A 13,004-nucleotide genomic window follows, 5' to 3' on the forward strand; every position below is an offset into this window, starting at 1 on the left:
TATTTATTTGTTTGTTTGTTTGTTTGTTTTTTGGAACTTTATCTTTAAATTATTACCGCGCAGTATCACAGTTTGTTATGCTACAGTAGACAGGACTTAATATATTTAAGTCGTGAGATGTTATAGCTTGATATCTGAAATCTAGAGAACATTCAGTCTCTTATCAGCTTAAATACTTTAAAAACATTATTATGCCGTTACCAGTTGTTTTTTTTAATCATATTTCCTCTTGACCACTTTGTAGGCAGGGTTGCAGGGAGTCATGTTTTTATAATAGAAAACACATATCTGTTATTTTTGCTGTTATTTTGCAGCAGGTAATTAAAAAATCAACATAACAGACATATGTGAAAATAATAACTGTTAGATGGTTTTAATTTTGTGTTCGCATCAGATAAAGACTCCATCTGACTTGGAGTTAATCCTGCAGTTCAGTTTATTATGCAGTGCCAAATTTCAGTCCAAAAGACAAGACAATGCTAAAGACCTGCTAGATGTGGTTATACTATATTATGTAGCTCAGCCAAGGCTTCAAAATGAGGTGACCGCATGAAAAGGAAAGGAAAAAAGGAGATGAAAAGGAGATGAAGCAAAATGTCTTAATTTACATTTTCACTATTTTCACTAATTCTTGACTTGTGGATTAAATGAGTTAACAGTACATTCAAAGACATGGATTTCACATGGTGCTTTAATTCACTTACTGATTGTCACTGCAGCTGTAGCTTCTCACCAGCCATTCAGTTACAAGCAACAACATGGACAAGTAACAATAGCAACATGTAAAGTAACCACGATCATGTGTGTGTGTGTGTGTGTGTGTGTGTGTGTGTGTGGTTGTGTATTGTACATGTGTCCTGGACATCAATAAATGAGAAATCTGGATTGCTTACTGCATAATACACAGACTCATTCTAATTAAAATATTATCTAACAGCCATGTAGCTTTAATTCTGGGGTCCTTTACACAAATATTTTCACAGGAAAAGTCCGCCATGGGTTTTGTCGCTCCACACATAATCCCCAGTGCCAGCAGGGAGGCTTTGAGGGAGAATAAGCCAATGTTTACTTTATGGTCTTCTGTCCTCTTTCTCAGGCAGGATCCATGTAATTCAGAACATTTGTGAGCATGCAGGATTTTAAACTCGCTCTTTCACTTTAATTACCCTCAAGAGCCGAGCCAGGTACTGTGACTGACTTGATATAATGCTTTTAACATTTTAGGTGTAATGCAAAAGTATGGAAATGTCTTGACAATTATTTATCAGATTACTGCTTTGTAAGAAGTAGTCCAGAAATTCTGCGCCCTCTTGATCTAAGTTTTGTAGAGCAGCCTACCTCTTTGAAGATGATCACTTAAGAACCTGATTTGGGTTAAGGTTTTGATCTTCCGGGGATAATCAGTGATAGTGATAAAACTCGGTTGGAACCAGCGTCCCCACCGCCGCTTTATTCTCTAAAGGAACAATGACAAGGGCTGCAGGGAGAGCAGATTGTAACCCTTGTCGGTATCTATTTTGAGAATCTATTCATATCTCATTCAAAGTAAATATATTTACGTGTATAAAATCATTAAGAAGTAATAATAGAGTAAATGACTGATGTTGTAAATCTTCTGAAGTGCATCTGCTCTTCAGTAAATACAATTCTTTTTTGACCTGTGCTTTATTTTTGTTTTTCTTTCCTTGTTGTCTCAGACATCCACCTTCCCATATAAAGTAGCACACGGTGCGGCAATAAAATGACATCCACAGAGCTGATGTTGGGACTCAGACATTTTGGCCAGAGGTCCTGTTGTATATATAAAATATATTTATGCACGAGTGTGTCCTCACATAGGCATGAGAAAAGAGCTGACAAGATGAACCTGCAGGGGAGGAAAGGCCATAAATCTGCAGCTTTTGACATCAGACACCAAACCCAGAGCGTCTCGCGTGCCTTTGGTGCTTGATTTAAAGCTCAATTATATGTTAGCCGCAGAAGACAACCGTCACATCATAGTCGTCCTTTCTCCTTAGACAGGTATGTGGCGAGGGTGTGCTTGTTTTTACGCGTCTGTAAGCGCAACAGGTATCATACAGATTGAAGTGGTGAATACATCTGGTCTTGATGCGTATTGTGCTACTTTCTTGCAGAATCTCTAGATGAGTGGCTGCAGTTTATTGTGCCCGGTGGCTGTTCCTGGGTTCTCATTCTTTCAACTTTCAGCTAAAAAGCTAACACCAGCTTTTCCTAAAAGAGGACAGATAAGAGGATTCCCACTGAATCCCTGGGACAGTAGCAGCTTATTGGCTTTGATGTGGTACGCTGTGTGCTTTGATTTCAATTTTATGAACCTGAAATTGGCTTTAGGCAGTGAAAGCAGTTTGTAATACACATTTAATTTAACTATATTTTACTGCTGAATTCAACATGAGGGAACTTGTTTTACGCTAGCTTTATGGCCTTATGAATGTCACTGTTAATCATCACTCTACTTCAGGCAGTAGCTCATCGACTTTTGAGTGGATTTCCATGGAAGTTTGTACAGACATTCATTTAAGCCATGCTACCTCTCTCCTCCACTCTCTAACCATTAACAGTCTACTGTGAGTCCAGAGGCTGTTAATCTAATTTCCCTCAATGCTGTCTGCAGAGGACCAAGTATAAAATACACAGTGGCAATAACGCAGAGCATTATACAAGTTATGACATCCAGGGAAAAATCTTAAAGATGATTTCTAAATGAGCCAATAACTGAAAATGCAAGTATGAGCTTTGCTGGGTATGAGAGTGTGTGATTTATGCACAGAGTAATTTAATATGAATTAAGAGTCTTGCAAAGATGACAGATTTGGCAGGTTGAATGTGAGTGAGGTAACTGACATTGGGCTTTAGATGTGCATTTCCGAGAAACCTAATTCCCTCCCCTGTCAATTTCACCAGGGAGGAAGGGAAGAGAAAACAGAAATCATCACCTGCCCAACTTATCAAAATCTAAGTGTGTGAACGTTTGATACACTCAGATATTTAGATGCCAAGAAGCTGTCAGGCACCTTTTTTTTTCCTGTTACAGATACAGTTGTGTAATAAATTCTTGTCTTTGTGATAAATACACACCGCTTGTGCCAGAGGTCAATTACTATCACAGTTTGCCAGGTCAGTATCACTATGATGAATTCAACTGAGCTTTCACAGTACATGAATCTCCACATTTGTAGAAATTATTAAATTGTCCTACACCCTCCATGGAGCATAACTCTCACTGGCCCTGGCGCAGGAGAGGAGGCGTCACAGCTGAAAAGAGTTTTGTCATAATAAATGTGTCTGAAAGAATTTCCAAGGGCTTTCTTAAGTCATCTGTGCTTTACAAAGGTGGTCTGGCCCTCATGGAACATCATCGAACTTCATTTATCTGTCTCACTGACAGCAGGAACAGACCCACTGGTGTTGGGCTGTAGGCCACACACACACACACACACACACACACACACACATACTGTACTTCTCTTCTAAATGTTTGTGCATGAACACTTTGAGCATACACACTCAGGAATAGTTTCTGTAATGTAACAGAATCATTACACAGTTAACACAGTTAATTGCCTATGTTTGTGTGTGTGTTCGTGTGTGTGTATATGCGAAAATACTGAGCTGAGAGGTTTTTTTCTTTGTATAGTATATTGCATCAGAGGCCTTTGTCCCAATACTGACAAGTGAAGCACGATGTAAGAATTTCAATAATAATTTTTATGTTGATTTACTTACATGTTAACACTTTATTTCACTTCACTATTTTAAATTAAACATTTATTACAAATTATGGAAACCACATATAATCACAATGAGTTTAGCTTTTGTTTTTGAAAAAAAATAATCCACAGGTGCATGAATGTGGGCATTTGACTATCTGGACACATAAGCAATGTTGATTAACTTTTAAATTTAAAACATTTAAATATAAAATTACATTTAAATTTAAAAATATCCTACATAAATGAAGTGACTTGCCTTCTCCAAGTCCCCTCTCACACATTTGTGTACCCTCAGTTTTTCTCCTCCCACCTCACTGTTTTCTTTGCCGCGCTATACGATCCTGGAGCATAACAGCAGTGTGTGTGCATTTGTGTGGCCGTGTGTAAGGACTTTCTTTGACTCACCAAATATCTCATCTATAACTCACTCAGTTTCCCCACACTATTTTCATCTGCACAATATCATAATTGTACGATTAAAAAACTGTATAGTCCTTATTTAGTAGTTTTCCACATATTGACACATTTATTAAACTTGGGATGTAAAAGTCTAAAGTTTGTACAGTATGTGCAATATGTATGATGTCCTCAGCTAACTGTCTGCACATTTTTCTGCAGTTTGTCTTTGTGCGACTAATTTTTAAAGTTCACTTAGGGAGAGACAAAGCAGAATTTGAACCTAAGGAATGCATTTACAATGGCAGATTGGTTATCCAAGCATAACTTCATAGAACAGGCATAAAAAAATGCAATAACTTCTCAACAATTTGACTGCACTGAAATTGTTGGAATTTTTAGAGCAGATAAGGACTTGTGCAACTTAGAACCCAAGTGCGGATTTTCATGAAAGAGAGAAAAACACTGGTATTGAGGTATTTTTTAAAATGGACAAATCAGTCCTTCCCCCCACTGTGAACATCTAAAACACCTGTACCTTCCTACTGTTACAGTTACTTCATACTTATACTGTGTCAGTCGACTGGTGAATGACTGAGGGAGCCTGTCCTCAGCCATCACTTCACACTGGTGGGTGTTGACCTCTGGTACGAGTATATCAGAGATCAACATCCACCAGTGCAGACGTCATAGCGGCTTTGTGTTGTTTTCCAAAGGAAAGATCTGAGGAAGAGGGCTGGGCTCTGACAGTGTGATTGCAGCCGTCAGAGGGGGAACAATGCGACACTGAGAATACAGTTCACATATAGCAGTAACTGCAAACACAGAGACATTGATGCACATTGGCACTTGGTGGTTTAGGGTTTATTTTTCTGTTTCTTGCTTTTGGCTGTTCTGAATTCATAGCTATATACTGGAATCACAGTGGGCACTCACATTTGTTTAATCTACAGACCAGCTGCTGGTTTTGATACAAGTCACTTAGGTGGCCGCCAATATATATATATATATATATATGTGTGTGTGTGTGTGTGTGTGTGTGCGTGTGTGTGTGCGTGTGTGTGTTGCTGTGAAAAACAAATGCAGTAGGATATGAAGAAACAAAAATTCTCTAAATAAACCCATTAGTTTGTTACTACACTGGGAAAAAAATGACCTGATGTTCATTTCTTATAATAAAAATAAAACCCTTTATTGATTGTAGCTATTAAACTATTAACTCTTTCTTCAAGGAAATCGTAAGTTTCCCTCTTCCTATGCCAAACATTTCCTGTCTACAAACAGTCAACAAAAGAAACAATGCACTTTTTCACATCACTGCCTCTGTCCAGACTTGCCCATTCAACAGTGTATCTCACAATACTATTCAGCCCTGATTTGTTTTACAGAAAGGTCAGTGAAGTGATTCTTTGTTCCTGCCTTTCTGTTGTGTCAGCTACATTGCCTAACGTTAATGGTAACTGTTTCTATTACATGATTCTTAACAATAGGCGTACATTTATACCACAGTTGCATAATTTCTTTACTTAGCTGTCACTTGAACATAAAGAGAAACTGACACATTTGCTGGGTGTGAACTAAGACAATGACTGAAAAATTATTGGCTCTTCATAAGTAGTGAAATGATACTACATCATATTGAAGTCTTTGTTGATCTGTTGAATGCTTTAAGCACATCTGCAGTGTGTAAATGTATCATTCATGTTTTGCAGTAAGGGGAATTAATAACAGGGACAAGGGCACAAACAAGGAAGGCTGTGATTTTGTAATTTTCCTGCTTGCTGCTGCAGAACTGTACTACTGACATTGGCTAAAGGAATACTTATAAATTTTGGAAATTGTACACACGCGGAGTCACTGTCATGTCTGTACGGTCAAAATGAAGATGTAGCTATTATCTTAGCTTAGTAAAGAGAATGAAAACTGGGAAACAGTTTCATCCAAAAGTAAAAAGTCCACCTACATGGTCCTCTAAACGCCAGTAATTGGCATCAGCAAATTGTTGTTTTTATTTCTTTCTGTTTAGTTTAGTTTTATACTAAGCTAAGCTAACTGTGGCCTGGCTTTGGCTTCATATCATACAGAAATGAGAGGAGATAATAATCCTATCCAGGAAAGCATATAAACACATTTCCAAATTGTTATGAAATATATTTTATGAAATAATATTAAATGCATGAAAGTCAGCTGCTGTGTAAATAAATGAACCAGCCTTCATTTTATATTATCATGTTCACAGGCAACAAGATAAAAACAACATATAGCAGTGCAGATATTTCAGACACTTTAATAAACCCAGAATGTAGTAGGTAGCGGTTAATAGATAAAACACACCACCTCTGTCGGGTTACTGCACGGCCAAATAGTTTGATGTCACAGGAAACGAGAGGAAGGGCAAAACAAACAAACAGGGTGGTTCTCCCTCTGCGTCAGGGGCCACACCAAAAAACAACCAGACAGCTTTTATCCCAGAATACACACTGGTGATTCATTCACACATTTGAAATGCCCCGGTGAACCTCAAGCTGCACCAAAAGTACTTTTTAGGTTTGTGTTTGAATGTGGCTTTTAATGTGGCTCATCCTTGGTTCACATTGTTCAGTGTGTGAGCTCTCAGCTGTTGGTGTGACTGTTGTGGTCTCAATAAGCCATGACTAATTCTTGTTTGCTTCTGAAGAGCTTTCCTGTGCTATGTGCAGATGCAGTGAATGTATGTATGACAGAGAGATAGTACTTAAACACAGTAGCAAGAAAAAAGGTTTAGTTTTAAACGCCTTTGTTTCACAGTCCTTTACTTCTGATTGCTGTCCACAGACTCTGTGCCACGTAACAGATGTAATTTCACATTATTGAAGGAAATACAATACTTTCAAGCGTCACCAGATTAGATCTGTATTACATGTAATAAATGCTTTCTGCCTTCTTTTAAATGCCTCCTGAATAAATTGCTGAGCCAGTCCTGCAAGTTGGCTTTGGTGTAACTAATTCTGCCTCTGCCTGTGTCATAGCAAAGGCCTGGGAATGATGAATGCAGGTTCAGATGACAGCTTGCCCTGGTTACAGTCCTATCTCCTCTCTTGCTTGTTCCCTCTCTCGCCCTGCCCCGTAGCTCCTGTATTTTAATGCTCCCCATATGCGATTGACGTTGCCGTGACAGGCGGTGACGCAGGCGGGGTGTTGAGTATCAGGGCCACTGACAGGTTACCATCAATCACACTTCTTAGCAGTCAGCCACTTAAATAACAAACACCGTAACACACCTCTCATTTTTTAAAGGCTTTATGATGCCCAGAAATGTTGGCTCCAGTTAGATCTGCAGAGTAGAGAAATCAAGCATATGTGTGTGTTGATGTGTGTGTGTGTGTGTGTGTGTGTGTGTGTGTGTGTGTGTGTGTGTGTGTGTGTGTGTGTGAGTGCATTTCTCTGTTCATGTGCATGTACGGGCGCATTTAAGGCAGATTTGAATGAAGCCCAGTGTGCAAATACAGAAGCCAAATGTAATGAAGGATGCATTTAACAGTCCTAAAGTTGTGGCATGTGTTTCAGCTTGTTTGCTATGTTATAGATTGGATTTCTGCACCTTCTCTGTATCAGCTTCCTGATAATTCACTATTATCATTTCCTCCTTGCATCTTGACGCGTGTGTTCTACAGTATTCCAAAGATCTGTTGCTTAGATGAATAATTACAAATTTTATGCATGATTTTAATGTAATCATAAATGCTAAACAATTAGAACTGATTTGTTGACAGAAAACAGAAAAGAAATCAGCAATTTAACATTTTAATAATTTATAAGCAAAAATGCCAAATATTTCTTGGTTCTAGTGTGTGGATGTTTTGGCATATATAATAAACAGAAATATATTTGGGTTGGGGGCTGTTTTTTGTTGGTAACGTCCCTTTGGGTATGATTTTCCAGCATTTTCTGACATTTGCAATAAAAGAAAGAACAGTCAAATAAGTTAATAATTAGTATGCACCATTAAAACCGCATCAGACAGAGAACAGTAATCACTTGTACGACATAGTGCAAAGAAAAGTGTGTTTAAAAGCTCTCAGTTAAAGAACTAAAACATATTCACTTTATTGTCAGTTCTTCATATTGGGCTGCTCTAACTTTGGAGTGTTTAATCATCTATAAAGATTGTTGCTGATTAATTTTACAGTATTTAAAGTGACTACAGTGGGATTTCCACATCATCTAGCTCTTGCACTCTCCCCAAATGCCAGTAGAGGGAGCCTCTCCTAAGGATGACTGAATGGCTCCCTTTCAGCACATACAATACACATCAGCCATCACTCACCAACCAAGTTTTTCTGGTAGATTTTTAAACAACACCCTCCCACTAAACAGGATTATTTTTAAAAATGTTCCACTGTGTTCTTTATATTTTTGTCATCTGTGATTGTGACTGAGAAAGGGAAAGGAGAGAGGGTGCCAGGGAATGAGAGAAGAGGTGGGTGGTAGGTGGGATGGGTGCAACTGGCTGGCATGTGAAAGACTTGAAGACAATAGAGTAGCATTTGAAGAGCGACTGTCCAAACTTCTGTGGGAGCTTCCTGTTTGTACGATGCACACACTAAGCCAGAATACTGACCTTTGACCGCTTATAAACGCTAAATCCCTTGATATTTACCAAGTTATATGTCGAAAGACTATGTACCATCACATGTTTTGGTTTGGTACTAGGAGCACATTCACTCCGACAACATTCCCTGTGTTGAACACCTGCTGGGTTTTCATCATTAGTTTAATATTACGTTATATTATTGGTTTTTCCATATCAGAAGACTTTTATGTGAACAAGGATAGTCTGTTTGCATGTTGAGTTAATGGAAATAGTGGATCATCCCAACACATGTGTAATTAGTTGCACTGGGTACATTCTGTAACAGGAAAGACAGGAAATATTATCTAAGTACACAAAGAGCTACACAAAATGGGCTTCTCAACAAAAAAGCAAACTAATTTTTGCCTAAATAGTATCTGTTTTTAAATTATTGTTTTACCTCATTGTTTCTTTGGTTTCCCGTTAGTTGTTTCCTTGGCAACAGCTTCTCCTGGTGTTCATTGCACTGTGTATATCGAAGCCTTTATTATTAATTCATATAATATCATTGCAATTGTACTGTTTGTAATTGCGAGGCTAAACATGTTACTGTTGTGCCTGAGTGTGTGCAAGTAAAAGGTAAATAATCCAGTGTCATGAACTCTGTGTTCACTCCCCAGCACTGAGCTCAGCTGTGCAAGAGAGAAAGAGAAGAAAACTCAAAGTGAAATAACAGCGAGAGCAAGACGTGGGCGATATTTTCATCTGTGATCTAATTTTATCTCAGCACTGGCTTCAAATAGAAACCCCTCTATAAATATTCATGAATGAAGGGAAGAATCTGCTGTTCTGTGATGCAGAGGGAGAAGAAAGGGAAGGGGGAGGATTCTACCTGAAAGGCTATTTTTAGCTGCGTCAATGCCTCTCTCGGTCTATTCCCCATGCATGGGGAGGCTAAATATAGCAGCATAGCGACAGAAGCATGTTGCAGAAGCAGAAATAGAAACAAATTTATGGTCAGGAACAGCCAGGGGTGCAGCATCATTAGGGAGGACAGAATGTGATAGATGTGGAAAACAGGGAAAATAAAGAGCAGGGAGAGGGTGAAGCTCCAAGCTACATGTGATCTTGTAGTAACTGTGTGAGTGTATGTGTGCTTACTGATCAAAACTATACACACTGGTGGCACACTACTGTGATGCACATTAAAGGCGTCATTTAAATTCCCCAATTTTCAGTAAAAGCTATGATTAGCCCACACCTGTTATAAAAACGCACTGTCAAATACACTTTTTCAGGCATGCACTTTGCCACCTCCACAAAAAGCTCTTTCCCTTTGAAATTATCACTCTCTCTTTGTCCTGTTTTACCTCGCCTCGCCCCCCCCCCAATCTCCCCCTCCTCACCGTCTCCCCTCCCTCCTCCTGACTCGGCTCCTCGGCTATGTATAGTGCAGTCAGTTTGTCTGCATCTGTCACATGAATGGAGGCATGGGGGCTTCTGTTCGGCTGTTATTACATAACAGCCAGTAACACACCAATGTCTTGTCCTCATGCAGCATCCTAGGAGGGTAACACAGTGTGTATGTGTGTGTGTGTGTGTGTGTGTGTGTGTGTGGTGGTGGTTGTAGGCATTGTAGGAAGGAGTGAAGAGAGGAATGAATGAGATGTTTGCCTATTGCAGTTGTTGCACACCTAATATTAGATTACTGTAGAAAGCTGCAATCTGCATTTGTCATTGCACTTAAATTTTAATAGTCTATTAATGCTATTAACACTGCAGACTGTTAGATTCTGTTTTTTTACCCTTCATTGTTGCATTTTTTATTATTTTTTTAATCTGTACTGTATTACCTTACATGCTACATTTGGGAAGCCACTTGGCTAATAAACAGATTCTGATTCTGAATTGTGGTAAAAGCCAGCCAGACTTTGGTCCATACTGAAATATCTCATTGTATATTTGACTGGGACAAAACTTTGTGCAGTTAATTCTGACTTGTTGCCATTAAACACTGAGATTTGTGGTTTTAAATGAAATATCTCAGTGTGGATAAATTCTTATATCAGCAATATCAGGTGTTAATTTTAGTTTGTCTAATACTTTGGTTTGGGACCAAATACCCATAAGACTGGTATAAAAATGGTATAAAGCAGAGAACAGTAAGTCTCTATAAGTCTCTCCACCGCTGTAAATCTCTCCACCTTGTGTGTATTGTTATTTTGCTTGGGCATGTATTTCTTCTAGACCTTCATCAGACTGTTTAAAAAAAGAGACATGTTGCCAAATGCAGCTGCAGTCTCTGCGGGTTTGCGTGTCAGCAGAGGGGCTGTGGGAAAATAGAGACATGGATCAAGGCAGAAACATGCCGAGACTGTGAACAAGCGCCTCGCTGTGCCTTTATTTGGTGTTTTTCTCCTTGGTGCGATTGTGTTTGATCAGGGGGAGCTCCTCCTCACCTGAACGCCAGCCTATTTTTAGACTCACACTCACATGACCCCACATCAATACATTGATGTTGATTTTCTGCCCACAGTTCACACACAGTCCTTGTACCTCACCTGCATGACTTAAACTTACTATTATTATTAAAATGCTTCCTGGGATATAGATGGAGAGATTTTTTGGGGCATTATTTACATTATTTTCTGCATTATAATGTATCAGCTTTGATACATTAGGTGTAAGAGGCTGTGCGGGTCATTTATCTAATCGCAGGAAGGCAGTTCACATACAGACAGCAGAATTTGAAGCCATTCACGGTTCATGGTTCTCAACATCCCCTCATTGTGGCTTCAGTTTAATAAAGTATTTTTTTCTTACTACCCATTGTGAGACAAATTTAAATGCAGTGCTGGTGTTAGTCTACTTTGTGGGATATATCAGATACCGTTTGATTACTGCATTCCCACATATTCCACACTGCTATATCCTTTTTGTCACCTCACTGAATTTGACACTTTTAGCCCAGTGTTATTGTGGTCTTTGCTGGTTTATATTGGTTACACTTCCTTATAAGTTACACAATTTCCTGTTAGAGATAGAAACAGTTAAATATTGTTGCCCACTGATGAAAGCTTATGATATTTTTAGATGTGGAGTATTGTACTTTATTTTCATTTTCTCCCTTTCATTGTTACTGGTCTCTTTACTGGAGTAGAGTAAGATTTTCACCACCAAATAAAATCTGTAGTAGATAGATCAGTCCTCATTGATCCCTTATTTGCCTCGCTATCACATCGATATTTCCTGCGGCACTCGCTGAAACTAATTTGCTTGAGAGGACATGACAGCAGCAGCTCAAATTGTAATGACCAGTCAGTTCAGTTGTTCCAGTCCTCCTGTCACGATCAGCTGTATTCTTTTAATACTTCCAGAAACAGATTCATACAGGACAACATGCTTTCTCTTGCCCACATGGATGCTCTTTGCACACATGCTGCAGGACAGAGGTTTGAATTAGTGGTAAGAGTTCCCTGAATATTAATATGTTTGTGGGAGAATGATGATTAACTATGTTGATGAATGGCAACTTGAGAAGGAAGGTAGTTGAATGGATGCATGCTTCTTTCATTTACTTTCTATTCTGTTGTATTACTCCGCATGTTTGCATGTTTTTAGTCCATATTATTTGTCCTCTACCTCAATAAATTTTCTTCTTCTCGTTTCTGTCTTTTTCCACAGTTTTGATGTGGAGAATGGCTTGTCGGTGGGACGCAGCCCTATGGACTCCCAGGCCAGTCCTGGCTCTGGTCTGGTCTTACAGGCCAACTTTCCTCACAGCCAGCGGCGTGAATCCTTCCTCTACCGCTCTGACTCTGACTTTGACCTTTCACCCAAAGGTCCCTCCAGAAACTCCTCTACTGCCAGTGACCTGTGAGTTCATTTCCCACTCAGCTGTTCCACAAACTGTTTTTGTGACACGGGGTCTCTCTGCTGCACACTACATGTTTGTTTTGTGTTAAGAAGTTGAGTTTAAGGCTAACTATATTCAGGATTATGTCATTTACAACCTTCAAATGCATCCGCTGCTTCTCAATAGTTTCTGCTCAACACTGTTCTATTGTTGTGTGTCTATTTAATTTGTTGTGTCTCATTAATGTTTAAATACACAACGCATGAACAATATACATTCCAGAAATAATATTTAAAATTCCCACTAAAATCACATATTATTGTGTAAAAGAACCCTCTGTGATGCTATCCTAAAATGAAAATGTCTTCTTATTGTGCAGAGGTGAAATCTTACAGCCTCAAAATCAATATTGGCAGCGTCTTATGGGATGTGACCACTGTGCTTTAGGTTACCTAGAAAACAAAAT

At 38.9% G+C, this 13,004-nt stretch overlaps 1 protein-coding gene across 8 annotated transcripts in view; it reads left to right on the forward strand.

Moving 5' to 3' along the window:
* pde4ca (phosphodiesterase 4C, cAMP-specific a) overlaps positions 1-13,004 on the forward strand; it is a 43,680-nt gene that overhangs the window by 19,081 nt on the left and 11,595 nt on the right. For 7 of the 8 annotated variants that reach the window (XM_026314421.1, XM_026314419.1, XM_026314420.1 and 4 more), the window contains one exon: positions 12,367-12,558. In XM_026314421.1, the coding sequence (XP_026170206.1) occupies positions 12,367-12,558 (192 nt within the window). Of the gene's footprint in view, positions 1-12,059; positions 12,148-12,366; positions 12,559-13,004 lie in introns of those variants that run through there. The other variant, XM_026314427.1, reaches the window with a different exon arrangement.

This window comes from Mastacembelus armatus, chromosome 17, assembly GCF_900324485.2.
Source record: "Mastacembelus armatus chromosome 17, fMasArm1.2, whole genome shotgun sequence".
Lineage (NCBI taxonomy): Eukaryota > Metazoa > Chordata > Actinopteri > Synbranchiformes > Mastacembelidae > Mastacembelus > Mastacembelus armatus.